Source organism: Nycticebus coucang, chromosome 14 (assembly GCF_027406575.1).
Source record: "Nycticebus coucang isolate mNycCou1 chromosome 14, mNycCou1.pri, whole genome shotgun sequence".
NCBI classification, from domain to species: Eukaryota; Metazoa; Chordata; class Mammalia; order Primates; family Lorisidae; genus Nycticebus; species Nycticebus coucang.
This window is the reverse complement of record NC_069793.1, coordinates 21,099,925-21,119,170: the sequence shown is the minus strand read 5'-3', so window position 1 is coordinate 21,119,170 and position 19,246 is coordinate 21,099,925. Positions and strand designations below refer to the sequence as shown.

The 19,246-nt window shown below is 52.3% G+C and overlaps 1 protein-coding gene across 6 annotated transcripts in view; it reads left to right on the top strand.

Annotated features, from left to right (window-relative positions):
- Nucleotides 1-19,246, top strand: part of CD82 (CD82 molecule) — a 48,139-nt gene that overhangs the window by 10,570 nt on the left and 18,323 nt on the right. For 3 of the 6 annotated variants that reach the window (XM_053561295.1, XM_053561297.1, XM_053561296.1), the window contains 3 exons: nucleotides 10,280-10,395; nucleotides 10,824-10,870; nucleotides 15,634-15,716. In XM_053561295.1, the coding sequence (XP_053417270.1) occupies nucleotides 15,654-15,716 (63 nt within the window). In that variant the 5' untranslated portion in view covers nucleotides 10,280-10,395; nucleotides 10,824-10,870; nucleotides 15,634-15,653. The remainder of the gene's footprint in view (nucleotides 1-10,279; nucleotides 10,396-10,823; nucleotides 10,871-15,633; nucleotides 15,717-19,246) is intronic. The other 3 variants (XM_053561294.1, XM_053561299.1, XM_053561298.1) reach the window with 2 other exon arrangements.

The window sequence follows — 19,246 nt, the reverse complement described above, 5'->3', positions numbered from 1 at the left end:
TTGAACTTGTGTTGTCTTTGCTTCCCATCCAGCTCCTGGCCCTTAAGGAGGGAGGACTCATACTCTTTTCTATTCTCAGACTTAAGATTACGGATCCCAGGGGCTCTTAGTAGGCTGGTAGTTCCAGGGTACAAGGGGACAAGACCCCAGGAAAGCTGGCCAGGGTTTTAATTATGGACCAGGTACCCATGGGGAGGGAAGACAGGGTGGCCCAGACTGTCCCTGTCACTAGCTGCTGCCCAGATCTTGCATTTGAGGCCCCTGGGTTGGGGGAGAGGGGTCCAGTCCAGGTTCCCCTCTCACTTCAGCTGCTGGCCTCTCCCAGGAACCATTCTGTTTTCTAAAATGTACCATGCAGAATTGTCCAGTCTCCCACATCTTGGTACCCGGGGACTGCAGCTCTGTCTGAATGCCATCACCTCCTCCCGTCTCCTGACCTGAGTCTTCCTCATTCTCCCAGGCCTGGCTCCAGCTACCTTCTTCCCTTGGGAAGCCTTGGTTCTCTAGTCAAACTAATTTGGCTGTCTCAGCTTTGGGTCCAGAGGTGACCTGGTTAACCAGTTTGGTTATCTTCCGAACTATGTCTGAGAGCAGGGGCTGTGGCACTGTGGCTGGGTTCAAGCCCCTGGTAGGGCTCAGGGTCTTGTAGGGCTCAGGGTGGCTGAGTCTGTGCATGCTGGGATGTGCCAGCCTCAGACCTGTGACTCTCATTTCTGTGACCTAAGCAAGTCACTTACCTTCTCTGAACTCTGGCTTCCTTCTTCCCAAAGTAAGAAAGCTACTGGCAAGGCTTTTCATTGACCACTTGTGATGTTTGTGGGAGGCAGTGCAGACACCTACTGCTGGTGGGCTGGTGGTGTCTGGTGGGCTCAGGGCACTGGAGAAATGTCCCTCCCACCCCCATTCCCTGCAGTAGGCTCCGGCTGCCATCTGCCCCCATCCACTTTAGGCCTGGGTCAAGGCCTGAACTGTATCTGCTCTAGGTGGGGGGTGTTCTAGACTGATAATGGGGCAAAGATTGGGCAGAGGGAAGGAATCAGCTGCAAACATTGAGGTTTTTAATCGGGCTTTGTCAGTTCTAGGTGGTCATCCTGACTGGGCACAGCACCAGCTTCGACAGGGGATGCCCATATCTCCAGAATCACACGTGGGCAGCCAACAGGAAATAAGAGATGGGACCAAGGTGATCAGAGGGCTGTGTCCCAGGAGCCTTGAGTTAGGCCAGTGGATGTCCATTTACATACACAGTTTCCTCCTGAAAAAACAAATAGTCCCCTTTTCCCCTGGACACCGGGAGGCTCACCAGGCCTGTGTGATCTTGGCTCTGGGCCGGGCTTTCTAGGTCACCCAGAAGAAGCGGCATCTCTCTTTGCTCCTTTCTCCTTGCAGGAAGTGAGCCCTGGAGCCAGTCTGACTATCTGAGACCATGGCAGTGTCACCCTATGTCCCTGCCTGGCCCCTGGGGACAGGGGCCCCTTCCTAGAGTGCCCAGAGCCTTTCCTTTCCATTTTGCTCTGTGTGTACATCTGTGTAACCCTCCTCTTCCCAGCTCCCTGTGGCCCAGACCTTCCCGCAGTGATGATAATCACCACTCTTCCCATTATTGTGCCGGGGAAGGTCCCTCCACACACCTAGTGCCTCCCTCTAAGATGGGGTGAACTGTCATTACCCCGGAGAGGGAAAGGAACTCAGCTAAGGTCCACAACTGGGACTAAACTACCCTCTCTGCCTACCCCCGCCCGCTCCTGTGGTTGCTCAGATTCCTGGCTGAACTTCACCTCCCAGAGGCATGTCAGGAGTAGGAAGTAGGTGTGCCCCCAAGAGGAGGAGAGGTTAACAGAGTGTAAGATTGCCAAGACCCAGGGGAGGGGCCCAAGTTTCCAGGTTCTGTCAGGAGTTGGCATAGGAACTGTCCCCACTGCACAGATGGATAAGATGACAGTTAGGGAAGGGGAGTGATGACAAGGTAGAGTTGTCTGGGCTTGTTCCTTTTCTTTCTTCCTCCCCAGGGCCCCAAGGGCTCTGGTAGAGGGGATTTCATGGGGCTGTTTGGAACCCGGGTGCTCATTTTGACTTAGCTGCCATTGGCAGAGGTCAAGTCCCTTCTCCCTGCTTTAGCTTGCTTAGGGGATCCTGAGAGGCTTAGCTCTGAGCACTCCAGCAACCCTTCTGGAGTTAAAGACCCAGCCAGCTGCCTGCTCAGGAATCTCAGTGGATATGAGGATGGGATCCTGGAATCTGGAAAGGCCAAGGCTGAGGAGAACTACTGATGGCTGGTGGGGGTAGGGCTGGGAAGGAAGAACCAGGGAATGGGCTGGGCCCCCAGGAGGCCACAGGGGAGGCAGAGCTCACAGGACAGGGTGAGGGGGAGCAAGCCAGGCAACTTGGGAGGGGGCCCAGCTACTGCAAGGGTGGGGCCTGCCTGGATCAGCTGGCTGGGACTTCTGGCCTGGACTTCCCTGTGGAGACCAGAGAGGGTTTGAGGGTCCACAGTTTGGCCTTTTGGATAAAGGGGAGGCCCCTTCACCTGAGCGTCTCTCTCTGTTTCTCTCTCTCCTTCTCTCTGACTCTCTCACTGTCACTTCTGGACCTCCCCACCACCCTGCCAGTCAAGCCAGATCATCTCTTCAAGCCCTGGCAGGTTAACAGCTCATTGTGCCTCTGGCTGAGCCCACCCGGAGGGGCCTAGAAGCTGCCCAGGCCACTCAGGGATCCCAGAGAGGCTTGGGAGCCTTGGGGAGGGAGCCTGGCAGGCCTGCTGGTTTCCTTTTGTTTCCAGCTTTCCTGCTGGAGCTGCCAAGTGTCTAGGCTGGTTGAATAGCTATTGCCCTGCCTGAGAACCGGGACCCCATTGAGTGGGAGGCACAGCCCTTCAGTCTGTCCTCCCAGGGCCCTGATCGCTGAAGTTGACTGTGGAAATGAATTTCCCAGGTCACTCCTTACCAGAGCTGGGCTTCTGTTGTGGGCAGGGCGTCTGGCTGGGGCCTGAGGCCTGTGGCCTGCATTCTGGTGAGGTCGCCCTGGGTACTTTGGATGTTAAAGGGAGAAACTTAGAAAGGTAACAGCAGAAATAGGGACAGACAGGCAGAGGGGAAGGCCCTGGGGAAGCATAGTCTGAGATGGCGACACCCTACAGGAAGGGCAGAGATAGGAGAGGGAGGAGAAGGAAGGAGAGGGTGGAGGGTCCAGAGAGCACTGCCCTCTCCTCCTCTCTGAGCTGGGCTGCCTCTGCTGGGTTCTGTCCAGGAGGACCCCTGTCCCCCATCCCCACCTCTCTGTGCTTTCACCCCATTATCTGCGGAGAGAGAGTCCATGCACTGTGCGTAGCACTTTGCCTTTCCTGTGTCTCACTCACCCCTCTCTCTGTCCATTAAATACACCTAAAGCCCAAATGACTCTTCAGCCTGGGAAAGTGCTGAGACCCTAGTCTTGGGAAGCAGGAAGTACTAGCCCATTGTATAGACTAAGGAACTGAGTGAGGCTCAGAAAAGTTAAGTGACAGGATGAGGTAGACAGAGTTCCCTTATGTCTGATGCCCACCTTAAATTCTCATGCCCAGGTAATTAGGGCTACCACATGGCGCCCCCTAAGGGTCTGTGCGGGAAAGTGTTCTGGGAGGGCTACCTGGAGGAGGTGGCATTACAGCTGCCCCGTCTCTACAAGCTCAGTGCCTGGGGAGGGTATGATGTGACTGAAGGGACTGCCTGCTGCCATGTGGTTTTCCCGATTAGAGTCCCCAGCTCTCTACCTTATCACCCAACTTCGGGCCCACACCCTTTTGTTAGCCACCTGCCCCCAGCTGGCTCAGCTCTAGGATGGGTTTGCAAGTTAACCACTGGTGCCCAGTCAGTGCAGCCCCAGTGTCTCCGTTGAGTTTGGAAGCTGGGCTGTAAAACCCAATTAATCTACACTGGGCCTTGGTGGAGTTATTTTAATTACCTATCACATTTTTTTTTTTTTTTTGAGATAGAGTCTCTCTCGGTCACCCTGGTGTTGAGTGCTATGGTGTCATCATAGCTCATGGCAACCTCAACTCTTGGACTCAAGTGATTCTCATGCCTCATCTTCCTGAGTAGCTAGGACTATAAGTGCCCACCACAATGCCTGGCTAATTTTTCTATTTTTACTAGAGATAGGTCTTGCTCTTGCTGAGGCTGGTCTCGAACTCCTGAGCTCAAGCAATCCACTTGTCTCAGCCTCCAGAGTGCTAGGATTACAGGCATAAACCACCACTCCTGGCCTTACCTATCATTTATAACTGTTGCTGCAGGCAGTGTAGCATGACAGGAAATCATGGGCCGGGCTGTTGAAGGGTTAGCTCCCTGCTCTACCAGCCGTGTGACCCTGGGCAAGTCCCTGTACCACCCTGAGTCTCAGTTTCTTCAGCTGTACAATGGGGTTTAAAGCAGTGCTTAACTCCTGCTTTAAGTAGGGATAAACTGAGCCACATGCAGAGCTTAGCACGATCTTTGGGAAGTGGTTACTGTGGGAAAGAGTTCACTTTTGTTATTGTTAAATACTGGAGAATGTTCCAAAGAGCCTGTCTTCTCCATCAGAGGGCAGGCTCCAGGGGCGGTGGCATCACTATGCTGCCTTGGGATTATGTTGATGTGTCGTTGCTTATTTTCATACCTGTGCCCCTCCAGGCTGGGCACTCCCTCGGGGCAGGGGTGTGTTGGAGTCATTCATTTCCTCTGTTCAGCCTTGGGCCATCCTGGAGTGGGGATTTGCTGAACTGCATTGGGCAGTGGTTTAGGACCAAACCCTTGAGCAGAGAATGGCCACTTGGGAGCCTCCTGGCAGGGTGGACCCTCTGGACACATGAGCTGTCTATTCTGGAGGGAAGGTGTGCTGTCCCCTTTGAGGTCTCCTCTGAGGGCTAGGCCTGGTTTTGTGTCCTGCTGTTTCAGCATGGCCCTTAGTGTCTGACTCCTTAGCAGCTGGCTGGTGGAGGGTGAGAATTCTGAAATGTCATGTGTTTGCAGATGCGTGGCTTCACCCCGGATGCTCTGATTCCATGGGCCTGGGACCTGGGCATTGCCCCTTTAACACCTGGCTTCACTGACCACCCTTTCCACAGAGAACACTGTGGTGGTGAGAGGTAGCATCACAAATCAGGTAGGGCAGTGGACTCTAGAGTCAGACTTTAGCTTTGCCACTGTCTCCTGAGCCACAGTGGTCCTACTAGGGGTTTGGGGGTTAAACAAGATCAGTAAAGCAATGTTCACATGGTAGGTGCTTTCATAAATGTACATTTTATAATTCAGTCTTTGCTCTGCCTGATGTCCATTGCAAGTTCTTGGGTGGTGGTGACCTTCCTGGGGCAGTCTGTAGGACCCCTGTGTCTGCCCCACACTTCAAGGGACGACTTCTATGCAACCTCCTTGCTATGGGTCCTGAGAGGACCTCTTTCCAGAGTCCTGCCTCGGTCATGTTCACATCCTTGGGTTTGGCAAGCTGATTCTTCCTTACCAGTATAAAAACCAAGATGAGAACACTAAGCTCAGTGCAGGTAGGTGACTTGCCAGAGGTCACACAGCTCTGAGAAATGAGATTGGAGTTCAGGTCTCTCTAAAGTCCATACTATGATCAGGTTCATTGTTCTGCCTCCAGCCATAGGGCTGGAAGAGGATCTTAAAAGGTGGCTGCCCACCTGAGGACACAGGTTCTATCATTAGAGGCCCTGGATTCTGGGGCTTCTTGCAGCCTCTCACATAGTCCCTAAATGCCCCTCTAAATTAGAGCTTCCCAACTGATGAGCCCAAATGGATTATAGGTATGTTAAAATAGTTATTTCTTCAACCTTTGGGGACAGAGCCCTGGGATGGTCACCTCAGGCCAGATGTAGTCCTGTCTGTTCTTCCCAAAGTGCAGAACAAATAAGTGTACTTCTCTGTACTCATCCTGATGCGAAACCAGTAAGAAAGCACTGCCTGTCTTAACCAATCCCCTTCCTACCCCCAACATGTACACTGGTTGTACACATTCCCCAGAATGGTGGGGTTCATTGTCTTCTCTGGGCCTCAGTCTCTTCATCTGAGAAATGGGGACTGAAATAGGTAACATCAAAGGGCTTTTTGGCAGTGTGAATTTGAGTGTGTGAGCCTTAGAATCCAGCACTGGGAGGGATTGGAGGTTGCACGGGACACAAGCAGCCTGCTAAAAAAACAGTCAAGAGGTCAGAGGCTATGGCTCAGCCTCAACTTGAGTTTTTGGCTGCATGGGGGCTAGATGGGAGACCTGGAGGTCTGTAAGTATCTGCTCTTCCCCGCTGTGCACCCTCTCATCAGAGTGGCCCCCTTCATTGTCCAAAGGCCCTCCAATTTCACTGCTCTTCTTTCAAAGCAAAACCACATTTGTTGGCCTCATCAGCCAAACTGAAGGAATGTCCTGGCCACAATTGGTGGGGCTGGTCTTTTTCTTCCTGACAGGAAGCTAAGAGTCAGATCATGGGGAGCTGGGGTAGTTTTGGGGGGCCATGCAGCAGGCAGCGGTGCAGAAGGGTGAGGTGGGTGTGCTCCACCATCCACCTTAGTTACTTAGGCAGCAGGTTAGGAAGAAGGAGCTCTGGCCTCAGTTAGCCCTGAATTTTAATCATGACTTAGGCAAGTCTCTGAAACCAAGTCTCAGTTTCTTCACCTGCTAAATGAGACTAATAGTCTCTCAAGGGTTTGTAGACATTAAATGTAAAACATTGGGTAATGGTGTGATACAGACTTCCCTCCTCTGCTGCAGTCTGGCCAGGGTGGCCTCTGTCCCCCAAATGTCGGCAATCAGTCCCAGCTCCAGGATATCAAGGTCCTCAGGAGAGTAGGAGCCTGTCACAGTGGTTTATGGGTCATATGACAGGGACTGCTCCCTAAGATAAGCAGGGTGGCCTTTGGGGCCTAAAATCCTACAATTCCTCGGAAGGTCTGATCTGAGTGTTTCTTCTAGCCCTTGGTGGCAGGATCTGCTCACTTGTGTGGGGAGTGGTGACAATGCCCCAAAGCTCTTTCCATGCCTTATGTTAATCCTCCAACAGGATTCTTCTCTTCCTATGAGCAGAAGTCCCACTAGTATCTCCGTGAGAGAGGTGAAGATATTATGGCTTTAGGGAGGTTTACAACTCCCTTGCTCAAGGGCACACAGCCAGTAGGAAGCAGAGCTGAGATTCAAAGCGAAGTCTTAAAGGAAACTCTGGAGACCCTAATCCTGCTTTCCTGGCTCACTATTCTCTGGTTGCCTAGAGTAACAGCTTCCCCCTCCCCCTTTGGTTTTAACAGCAAGAACAAAATAAAACCAGAGTTTAAAAAATAAGATAGTGGGAGGTCAAAGAGCCAGCTCCCAGGAATTGGGAGGAGTCGGCTGGGGTTTCAGGAAACACATCACCTGTCAAATGTGAAAACAAACTCAGCCATCTGTGCCCAGCCTCTTTCCAGGGGTGATCAGGACAAAGTCCAGAGAACCAGAGAGCCAGTGGCCAAGAACCAGCCTGCAGGTGAATGCCTGCGGACGGGCTGGCAGCCAAAGCAGACTGACCAGGCCAGGCTTTCTCACTCCGCTTTCTGCCCAGCTGAGCAATTGAGCTCCCACGGGATCAGTTGCCAGGCTCACCAAACTGGCTGGACCTCTGAGCCTCAAGCAGGCCAAGAGGCCCAGCTCAGAGACGGGGCGGGTGGAGGGGTAAGGGGGTAGAAATCCTCCTTCCTTAGGTGGCCCAGTCCCTCATCCAGGAGGAGCAGTGGTTGTCCTCTGGCACAGAAGCCTTCAGGCCTGGCACCTAACTGGAGGCCAAATCAAGCCCTCAGAGGGCTTTTGACTATGGTCAGGAAATCAACAACTTACAGATCATTATCATTTGTTTGACATTTACCAGGTGCCAGGCACTTTACAGATATTAACTCCTGTAGGCCTCACTGTACCCTGTCATTAAGTTCATTTTACAGATGGGAAAGATGAGGAACAGTAGTGGAGTGATTGAAGCCACATGGCTGGCACGATGTGGCAGGTGCGGCACCCTCAGGCAGGGAGGGAGAGGGAGAGGGCCAGGCAGCAGCATGGGGTGAGCCCTACTGTGCACTAGCCTGCTGGCGACTCACCTGCACCCTGTGTATGGGGAGTGGGGTGATTGACTCAGGGCTGCTTATCCCTCCCAAGTAGAAGCCTTGGTGTACAAGGACAGATCTCTGGCCTGGGAATCCCCAAGTCCTCTGCTCCATGTTCATCTCAAGCTGTGTCATCTATGTTCGCTGGCTCTCTCTGGGCTCCTCAAAAAATGCAGTAATCACATAAGTCTTCTCTTGCACTGTGATTTTGCTCTGGGTTCAGTGGCCCAAGGAGAATGAACCTTCAGGCAGGCAAAGAGGGAGCAGAGCACAGGGAGCTTCATGTGCCACTGTTTTCCAGACACCAGGGTGCCAGGCAGATTCTCCACTGCCAGGCGCTGCTGCATCAGAAAATCCCAGCCTGGCTGCATCCTACTGGGGACAGAGGGGCTGGGCTGTGCCAGGGATGGAGCTGCAGCACTGGGTCTCAGCACACAGGTCTCCTCTGGAGAGCTTGAACCACCCTGCCACCCAGCTGCGCCCCAGAGCAATTCGTCAAGATCAATGGTGTTGCGAGCTGAGCATCCGCAGCTTTTAGAACTTCTGAGAGAATTCCAGGGTGCAGCCAAATGCTCTGGAGCATTCAGAAGATGGGGAAAGATGGGACCTTGGCTCCCTGATGGGCTCTCTGAGGTGTGAACCCTGAAAACTGGATAGAAGCGTGCTCCCGCCCATCTGCGTGCGTCTTTCTAGGGAGGGAGTCTGCTTCTACCAGCACCTCTGAACCAAAGGAGATTAAAATCGTATTTTGGAGGAAAACAACCCATCCCTGCCCTAAGCCAGTGGTGTCATTCTAAGGACCAGAAACCTCCAGTTGTAGGACCAAAGTTGGTCTGTCTCATCCTCTCTAAGAATCTTTTCTTCTCCTCCTACAAATACACACTGACTATTCATTACGTGGGAGGCACTGTTCTAGGCCTGGGACTCGGGGTGAGGGAGACAGGCATGGCCGCTCAGCTTACAGAGCCTCCGTTCTAGTGAGGGACACAGGCACACTAGTGGACAATAGGATAACTGCAGTGAGGGCCCGTGTGACAGATCCAGATGTTAACCTTGGCTGCTCCTTAGAGTCCCCTGGGGGACCTGGCCCCATCCCTACAGATCCCGATGACGCGGTCTGTCTCTAATTCTGTGACTCTAACGTGCAGCTGTATAGATGGGTGCTCAGGGAAGGCCTCTGGAAGGAGGGCTCTCAGCCTTCTCAGCCAGGCCTGAGGGGGGATTGGGGCAAGGGTGCTTCTGGTAGAGAAATGGCGAGAGCAAAGGCCTGATGTGGGTCACATCCTGGTGTACTGGGACAATAGGAAAGAGGTCACTTGAGCCCATGAGGGGGAAGGGTGATAAGCATAGAGGACGGAGGCGTGGCCAGTGAGGCTGGGCCCTGTGGCTACATAGGGGGTCTGTATTTAGAGCAGATATGTCATCAGCCACATCACTGTTGGAGGCAATAGGGGAGTGACAAGATCTGGGTTGTGTTTTTCAAAGCATCCTCCCTGGTGTGTGGGTGAGGGCAGAAGTGGGCTGTGACAAGCCTGGAAGCCACACTAGTCTCAGTGAGAGGTGAGCCACGGGCCAGGAGGTGGGGAGACTGGAGGAGACACAGGGGCCTGAGAGGGGGACCCGAGCATGGCTGTCACATGTTCTGTCTGAGCCACGGGTGGGTTGTGGGGCCATTCACTCCCCTTCTCTGGATCCTATAGCACTTAAGAGTCCTGAAGTGCCAGCCCTGAAGGGACCTTCAAAAGCCTTGATTACAGAGTTTCACTGTACCGCCCTCAGTAGAGTGCCGTGGCGTCACACGGCTCACAGTAACCTCCAGCTCTTGGGCTTACGCGATTCTCTTGCCTCAGCCTCCCGAGCAGCTGGGACTACAGGCGCCCGCCACAACGCCCGGCTATTTTTTGGTTGCAGTTCAGCCAGGGCCGGGTTTGAACCCGCCACCCTTGGTATATGGGGCCGGCGCCCTACCGACTGAGCCACAGGCGCCACCCCGGTTTTGGCGTTTCCTAAGACATGTTCTACGTGGTGTTAAAAGCTATTAAGTTTGGTAATGACTCAGCCAGCAGTGTTTAGGTGTTTATCCCCGGGCGTCTCGGGATGTGGATGGTCTAACATGCAGGGCCTCTGAGGGAAGGCCTGGCGCTCCACAGACATGGTGACAGCAGAGTCTTTTGTTCTGTCAAATCTCCTAGGACCCGCATTCTAAGAAACCACTGGGGAAAATGCGGCTCTGAGGGACAAACCAGGCCACCTCCTCTATATGTGCAAATTCATGAGGGACCCAACACAGAGAAGGGCTCTCTCAAAGGTACCAGCCTTCCCTCACCTCACCCTGGCACCTGTGGGCTCCTGGGGAAGGTCAGGGAGACGTGGTGGCAGGTCCTGGCATTCAGAACAGCCTCAGGGTACTCACCCTACACAAAGGGGCCCCAAAATAGAGTCCCAGCTGACTGGGCCAGTGGATCTCACTCACTTCAGGTGGCTGAGCACGTGAATGCCCTGGTGCTCTTTGTGGCAATCCTTTCCCCTCCCCCTCCCCCTGCATCTGTCTGTTGGTGGTTCATTTGTTCACCCACCTGTCTATCTCTTCACTAACCTGTCCATCCCTCCATTCATCCACCCATCTGTCCATTCATCCCTCTAACCATCCATCCAGTCTTGCATTTGGTAACATTTGTTAGGAGCCTACTTTACTCTCATAAATAACACATAGTCCTCCCTTTCCAAATATTGCAGCCCACCCAGGAGCTGGACAAGCCAGTGGAAAGTTACTGTACAGCAAGGTGAGTTCTAGTAACTGCCATTTATTGACAGCCTACCATGTGCCAGGCACTTTACCTACATTGTCTAATGTCTAGACAAATGTGCACAATGGGTAATGTGAGTAAAGTGAGGCTCAGAGAAGTTAAATCACTTGTCCAGGGTCACACAGCCAGGAGGTGATAGAACTGCTTTCAAACCCAGGCCGTCTGAGACCAGAGCCTGTTCAGGGATCTGGGGCAGCAGCCAGTGCTACTGAAAGGAAGCTGAGTGGGAGTGTCCCTCCCCCTGTGTCCTGGGAGTCAGGGGGTGCCAGTGGTGACAAGACTGGCTGGAATAGGTTTCCCAGAGGAGATGATGTTTGAGGTAAATACTAAAAGTTGAGTAGAAGTTAGTAAAATATTATTATAATAATTTCATTGTACAAATATATTTGGCATAAGATGATATCTTCGGCCAATTTAAATTATAGTTGCTTGGAAATAGTCAATTTGCCTGCAATGAGTATAATTTGAAACGAGCACCTCTGTCCTACTGTTGACACAGCTTTCTGTGAGCATTCTGGAATTTTCCCCTAAGATGTCCTTGCATCCCATTCCCTTGTGTTGTTAGTTTTTTTTAGCACAGGAATGCTTGTGCAGACCCTCCAGTGTTTATAAAAAGTGTATACAAGAATGCATAACATGGGGGGACGTTCTTTTTGTTTAATTTCATCTGTAAATAAAATGCTCGCCCTTGTACTTCTTCTACAAGTACTGAGCCAATTGCTGACGATAAGAAAGACACCAACCCCAGCTCCGGCTCCCTGAGCCCTGACTGTGCCAGGCGCTGACCTCATTATCTCTTCACAACATGGGGTGCAATTAGGAGCCACACTCTCCAGGGTGGAGAATGAAGCCCAGGAAGTCCCTTCCCTTTGGCCACACATGCACAGAGGCAGCGCTTGTCCTGGGATCCTGTGTCTTCTCTCTGTATAGCAACTCATCCCTGCCCCTGAGCTCCCTGTTTCTCTTTCTCCCAACATCCCACACTATGGAGAGTTCTTCACCCTTGGTGCCTCTTACAGACATACAAGTCACACCATTGGATGTCCTATGTCAGGAGCTGGCAAACAACTTCTGTCAAGGACCAGATAGTAAATGTTTTCGGCTAGTAGGCGTGGCTGTGTGCCCATACAACTTTACGTATGGACACAGAAATTTGAGTTCCATGTCACTTTTATGTATTACCCAATCTTTTTACTTGCCCCCACCTATTAAAAAAGGTGAAATCTGTTCTTAGCTCATAAAAAATAGTCAGGGGGCCAGGATTTGGTCCATGTGCTGTAGCTACATGGCCTCTGGCCCACACCAACCCTTGTTTCTAACTCGTGATTGAGATGGGAAGGTTCAGACCTCTGCATGGGAGCCGGATAAAACAGCCCCGCTGAATCCAGGTTTGGGGTCTCCTTGGGGTTTAGTGGTGGTTGTGGGGTTCCATGAAGTTGATGCTACACCCAGTCATGGGGTGACCTGGGTGTGTTTCCAGCCTGAGCTGAGCCAACCTCCTCCTGCCAAGCATAAAGAATGTTCTTCACTCCCACTGTGACTGTGAGATGGAAATTTTTATATTCACAGGGCAGAAAGACCTTGTATTCTGTATCTTGGCCACTGTGCCCTCAGGCTGCCCACACCAGGTTCCAGTTCCGATAGCTTTTTCTCCCCCAGGCAATGCCCAGGTAGCTACTGGGTCCTTTCTGATTGGCCGAGCTGCCTGACAGTCAAGGGCTGCCTGGCTCTGCCTCAGTATCTGAACCCACCCAGCTGCCTCCTAGGTGGGATGGAGTGGATGGGTGGACAGGTGGCTTAAAGGGCCAAGCATTCTGTGCCCAGTCCATCTATTGGTGACCTTGGCATATTCCTTCACCCCTCAGTGTCTCCATCGGCTCATATGGTGCCAAAAGGCTTAGCCCAGTGCTTGATTCAACTTGTGCGAGTGGTCAGGGGAGCAGCCAAGGTTACCAGGGTCTGGAACATCAGGGGAATACCTGCCCAGCTGCATCTGCCTTACATAGGAGTATTGGCAATACATTCCAGCCTCTTCTTGCTCACCAAATCAAGAGTGCCTTTGAACATCCCATTTTGTCCTCATACCTATCTGGACAGAGGAATTCAGGTCAGCCCCAGAGATTCCTTTTTGGTCTTGTCTGCTGTCCAGAAGGGAGCGTTTCACAGTGAAAATATCTTGGACTCTGGAACCTACTGCCACTTCTGAGCTGTGTGACTTGGGCAAGTTACTCGACCTGTCTGAGCCTCAGGTTCACCAAGGATGGCGATACTCACCCCCCAGGGTGGCCGTCCAGATGGCTTCTCTCTCCATAGACCCCATCTTTACTCTTCTCTAAGATCTGCTCTTTGCTGAACCCCCCCCTCCTCTGTGAGGCTGCCCTGCAGACCCATCCCGACCAGAGGACACGTGAACTGGAAAGTGTAGAAAACTCTTTCCTGAACTTTCTGAAACTGTACACAGAGCAGGTCTGAGGCGGGGTTGCCAAAGGGATCCTTCCACACCTCTCCAATTTCACAAGGACACCAACGGCCCCGTCGCATGGCTGTTTGACCACAGTCAGATGAGGCTGTGCTGGCAGAGCGAGCCTGTCTCTGCTGCCTGGGTGCTGGGGCTGTCTTTTGGGGTCTGCCCTGGGTCAGGTGCTGGGCGGAGACCCCACGGGGCTGAAGCAAAGCAGGCCTATGGTAGGAAAGAAAAACATGCCTCACTCTGGGAGAGAATCTCTCTTCTCTTGCTGTTTTGTTTAGGTGTCTGTGGTATGTCAGGCGCTCTGCTGGCAGGCAGGGAGGAAGAACAAGGGCCCTCATGAGGCAGTGCGGCCCCAGCAGGCCTTTCTCCCCCAGGCCTGGCTTTGGGCATCTTGGATCTCTGGCTCTCCTGACTCGGAGAAGTCATGTTTTCTCCTCTCTGGGTCTGGGGGAGGCCCCAGAGGGATGTTGCAGGGGCTGGACTTCCCTGCCTCCCGAGTCACCAACCTCTCTGCAGTTCTCAATTCTCAGAGCCAGCTTTGGACCCTGATAGACTGGAAGGGCCATTTAGTCTAATCTTTCTGTGCTGCTCTTGAATCCTCCATAAATCTTCCTTCAGACCATGCCATGTATGACGGGGAGTTCACTACCATTCAGGCAGCCTTTTGTTTCTTTGGGCAGCTTTGCTCCATGCGGTACTGAAATCTGCCCTTTAGAAAGGCAGTCAAAGAAAACTCTCTGTAACAAAGCTACCAGAAAACTGAACTGGACTCCTTGGGAAGTTGTCAGCCTTCCCTGTTAACCACCTCCCCCCACCCCTGGATATGTGTAAAGAGGAAGCTGAGTCCCACTGGGCAAGGATGATAGAAGACCATCGGATTGTTGGCACATCAGAAAAGGATTGGGGGTGGTGGCGGTGTCTACATGTAAACTGTTTGCAAGACCTTGGTGCAGCCTTTCACATGGTACACGAGGAGGAGGGTGAAGCAGGTCTTGGGCCTCATTTCCTCTGCTTTGAGGCCTGCTCCTCCTCCTCCATGGCAGGAGAACACATCTGGGCCTGGTGCTTCTGCCCGAACCCCCAACCCAGCTCTGCCCATGCAGCTGCCTCAGGCCAGCTGTCCTGGCCCCAGCTGCCCATGGCACTGGCTCCCTTTGCCCCATAGAGGGCTGGTGGTTGTCATTCCTGGGTTGTCTGCCCCAGGGAGGGGGTGAGGGCAGCCATCTCCCCGCTTCCCTCTTCTTCCCTGAGTCTTATCTTCTTGGGATCTTTTGGAGTGGAGGGGACAGCATGCTCAAGCATGATTTGTATCATTTCAGAAGCACAAATTGTGTCATCTAGGGTGACTTGGAAAACTTGGAAACAACCTATGTGTTCAATCTTAGAGTACTGGTTAAATGCTCTGTGCTACGGCTATATCTGGGACTTCAACCGGTGTTATTGGAGTTCCTGAGTGGGTTTTGTGGAGTCCACGAATCCCCAGAAAGTTGGCTAAACACAACCCATACATGAATTTTTCTGTGACCCCTTCCAAATGTTAATAAGTACGGATTAACATGATGGAATCCTAGGTAACGTGTAAAATGATATGGGAGAACATTTTATCAGCATTCGGAGATTGTATATTGTAGAATGAAAAAAGCAGGCTTCAAAACACTATATACATGATGGGCCTGATTTTGTTTAAAACCGTTTGTTACCCACACACACTGGAAGTGTAACTGTTAAACTGATGATGATGTTTATCTCTGGGGTGACATTCAATTCTTCCCGGATTTCTGTTTTTCTGTACTTGTTGATGTTCTACCAGTCATATTCATTCCCCTCATAGTAGGAAGCGGGGCCGCTTACCCACTTTCTGAAAAACCTCCGTGGCCTGAGACCCCAGCTCCCAGCCCCACAGATCTGTGGCTCCCCTAGTACCACAGGGAGTCTGCAGTTCTGTGGGACAAGAAGTTCTGCAGGTCTCACCTCTGGGTTGCTATTAGTTGATCCCTAACTTCGTCTGGGAGACTTTCAGAGCCTGGGGTGGTGGAGGTGAGAGTTTCCCTTTGTAATTTCTCTCCTTGCATCTCAGACTGCTCAGAGCACCACACTTCCTAGCTGTGTGGCTTTTGGCAGGTCATTCTGTAAAGCAGAGACAGTGTTATACCCACCTTGAGAGGGTGCTGTGAGGGTGACTGGAGATGACCTGGGGCCAGGGGTCCCAGTTGCCACCAGCATTGTTTCCCCCCCTCACTGACCTGCCTGCCTTCTCTTCCCTCTCCAGGGAGCTCCAGGACCAGCAGGATGGGGTCAGCCTGCATCAAAGTCACCAAATACTTTCTCTTCCTCTTCAACTTGCTCTTCTTTGTAAGTATGACCTGCTCCAGCAGACTCTTCTCCTAGCCTGAGTCCCTCTAGGGCCGGGGGGTGGTTGGTGGGGGGAACTGAGGACATACTATCCCAAGTGGAATCATGTGGGGGCAGTGAAGAGATTCCTGGCATTCCTAGTTGGCTCTGTGGCAAAGTTCTAGTTTCCTCTCTGGAGCCCCCAAAGACTGGGCCAGTCAGTGCTGGAGGTGGGTGTGGCAAGATACAAGCCCTACCTCCACCCCCATGTTAACTCATTATCAAGAGTGTTGGGAGAAGCCTTTTGTCATGTCTCTAGTCTTGTCCTGAGCAGCCCACACAGACTGACTCCTGTGCTGGAGTTGCTGGGGTAGGGGAGTTTGAACCTGTGAGTGAGTGTGCGAATGGGCATACAGGTGACAGTGGCCTGGAGTGGCCTTCCCAGCCCGAGTGGTGTTGGGGGCTGTGGCTTCTCCATGTTGTAAAACATCAGGTTATAAAATATGATGTTTATTATGATCCAATTTTATTTCTAAGAATGTATATATATATTCATAAAAACATGAATTTTTTGAGAGGAGAAGACAATACATCTGAATGTTAATGTTAAGATTCCTGGGAGTTTTTATTTTATTCTCTGTGCTTTTCTGTACTTTCCAAACTTTCTACAGCAGGTATGAGTTGCTTGTGTGTCAGTGAGGGGGGTGGTATTGCATTACAAATTACACAGGATTATAGAAAAAAATTTGGGAAATAAAAGAATCGTTCTGGTGGCACCCGTAGCTCAGTGGGTAGGGTGTCAGCCACATACACCCAGGCTGGCAGGTTCGAACCCGGCCCAGGCCATCTAAAACAACAATGACAACTGTTAAAAAAAAAAAAGAAAGAAAGAAAGAAAAAGTAGGCGGGCATTGTGGTGGGTGTCTATAGTCCCAGCTACTTCGGAGGCTAAAGCAAGAGAATCGCTTAAGCCCAAGAATTTGAGGTTGTTGTGAGCTATGATGCCATGGCACTCTACCTAGGGTGACAGCTTGAGACTCTGTCTCAAAAAGAAAAAAAAAAAGAATCATTCTAACCTGACAATGTACATTATTTGGGTGATGGTTCCACTAATAGCCCAGATGTCACCACTACAAAATATGTTCATGTTAACAAAACTATACTTGCACCTCTTAATATTTACAAATTTTTTTTTTTTTTTTTTTTTTTTTTAATTTGGCCGGGGCTGGGTTTGAACCCGCCACCTCCGGCATTTACAAATTTTTTTTAAAGATCTCAAAAGAAAAAAAATTTTCCTAAATTCCCCTCCATAACTTTAACCTAGCGCACAGTTACGTACACGTGTGCACACATGCACACACACAGCAGCCCTGGTGCTGCCTGCCCTGTTGTCTGTCTACCCTGGTTCCTTCCCCGAGGACCATGCTGAGGGCCTCTTCTCATGGCAGCCAGGCCTGGAACCCACCCGGGGCAGGACCCGGGCTTTCCCAGCTTAATGGTTAGGTCCCTCCCGGCTGGCCCAGGACCCTGGGAAGCAGCTGCTCCTGCAGGCAAAGCCAAGCCTTCCCTAGCAGACACTTGGTGTCTGGGCCACGACCCAGCATAAAGGGCGCACAGGCTGGGACTCGGGGTGGGAGCCAAACACTGCAGCTCTATCCCAGGGGGCTTTTGGGTCGAGAGAGAGGGGTCTAGGATGGCTTGGGAGATAGAGGGGCTCAGGTTTCAGGAGTGTGGAAACTTCCCTCCACACAGTGGTAGGCAGGGGTGGTAGGGTGGGCGCAAAAGACCTAGTAGAGCAAGGGGGTGGGGTTGATGGTTTTGGCCACAGCGTTCCTTCCTGTCCTGCTCCCAGGCTGCCCCACCGAACCGGAGACTGGAAACTCTGCTTTCTGGCCAGAGCGTGGAGGCTGGTCTGGGGCCATCTAGGCCTTGGCCTCCTTCCTGTGCCTCCCGGGGGCTGGCAGGAGGGGGTCAAGGTGTTAACTGTCTGTGTTCCAGGGCCCTGGGAACCCCTCCAGATGTCGGGTGGAAATGGGAGAGCTTTTTGTCACAGGATGGGGAGAGCAAAAGAAAAGGTTTGGAGGGGGCAGTGTGTGTTGATTCATTTACTCCCCATTCCTTCAACAAGCATGTATCCAACACCTCTGTGTATTCAGAGATCCATGCAGCAGAGCCCTGGTGGCTACGTTACGGAGCTTATGTCCTAGGGGACAATGGGCTTCAGTCTGATAGCTACTCACATGGATTATGAATTGAATTGTGGGGGAGCTCAGAATGAAGGATGAACCTGGGAAAGAGGATGATGAGGTCCTGGGGTTTTGAGTGTGGCAGGGAGTGTCCCGGCAGCAGGGTCCCAAGCCCAGTGTGGGGGCAGGGCAGTGTGCCTTTCCAGGGCAGACTGTCCGGCTTTGGGAGAGTTCTGGCCTGGGTCATGCACTTTGGGAAGGGGTTATCTGATCAGATTTACGGTTGGAAAAGATCACTGTGGCTGTGGTGTGTGCGCCCCCTGCCCAATGTGCTCCTGCCTGCGTGCGTGTGTTCCTGTACATTGTTGCCTGCACGCCTTCCTGGCCCCAGGCCCCCTGGCAAATTATCCAGTCCACTCTTCTCAGGTCCAAAAAATGCAATGCTGTGGCTGTCTTGGGGGAGGGGTATTCTCAGTGAGTCCTGGCTGGTACGCTGGGGGTGGTCAATGTAGGGCACACCCAAGACTTGGCTCACAGAAAAGGGAGTCCATTGTGCCTCACCCATTCTGATAGGCCCTGGCCCAGCAACTGGTCCAGCCACACACGATGGTCAGGATGTGGTTATTAGACCCACAGAGGGGACTGAATATACAGCTCCAGGGACTTCATTCTCTGGATCCCTCTTGGTGAGTTGAGGAACTAGCTGGGCTGTCTGAGATTTTAATCTGCTTAAGATTATGTTTGCACAGAAGGAATTTTCTGCCCTGCCTCCCCACTCCCTTTTGAGGGGTACTGTGCTCCCTCCTGGCCCACTCTGGGAATGAGGACTGGCCCTTGTCCAGCTGTGCTGGGAGGTGGGAAGGGACAGGGCTGCATGAGTCTCTGGGAACAAAATCCCAAGTCCTGGAAAGCCCCCCTTTCTCCTGGCTGTGTAGACTCAGGTGGGCCCCACCCTCAGGGGGCCCCTTACCCTACCCAGTGTCTCAGCCACTTTCTTGTTCTCAGAGACTGGCTCTTTGGGCTAAAGTCCAGGACAGAGCCCAGGTATCCCTGCACTCACCTACTACTAGCTGGCTTCTAGTCCCCTAAGGGTGGTGTCAGGGCCTCAGTTTCCCCATGTGGGAAATGAGGACAGTTGGCAGGGCCCATATCACTAGGAGAGAGGATACCTCAATGAGGAGTCTGGTAGAAGATGGAGGACAAAGGTGAAGAGGTCACCACACCCTCATGGCTGTGGTCATCAGCTGCAGTGGTCTCTAAGGTGGCTGGGAGGGATGCAGTAGGGGAGATGGTGCCCCACTGAGCCCGTCTGGGGCCCAGGATGAAAGGAAAGGCAGCAGGACCCTGTGAAAACTTTACTTCAAA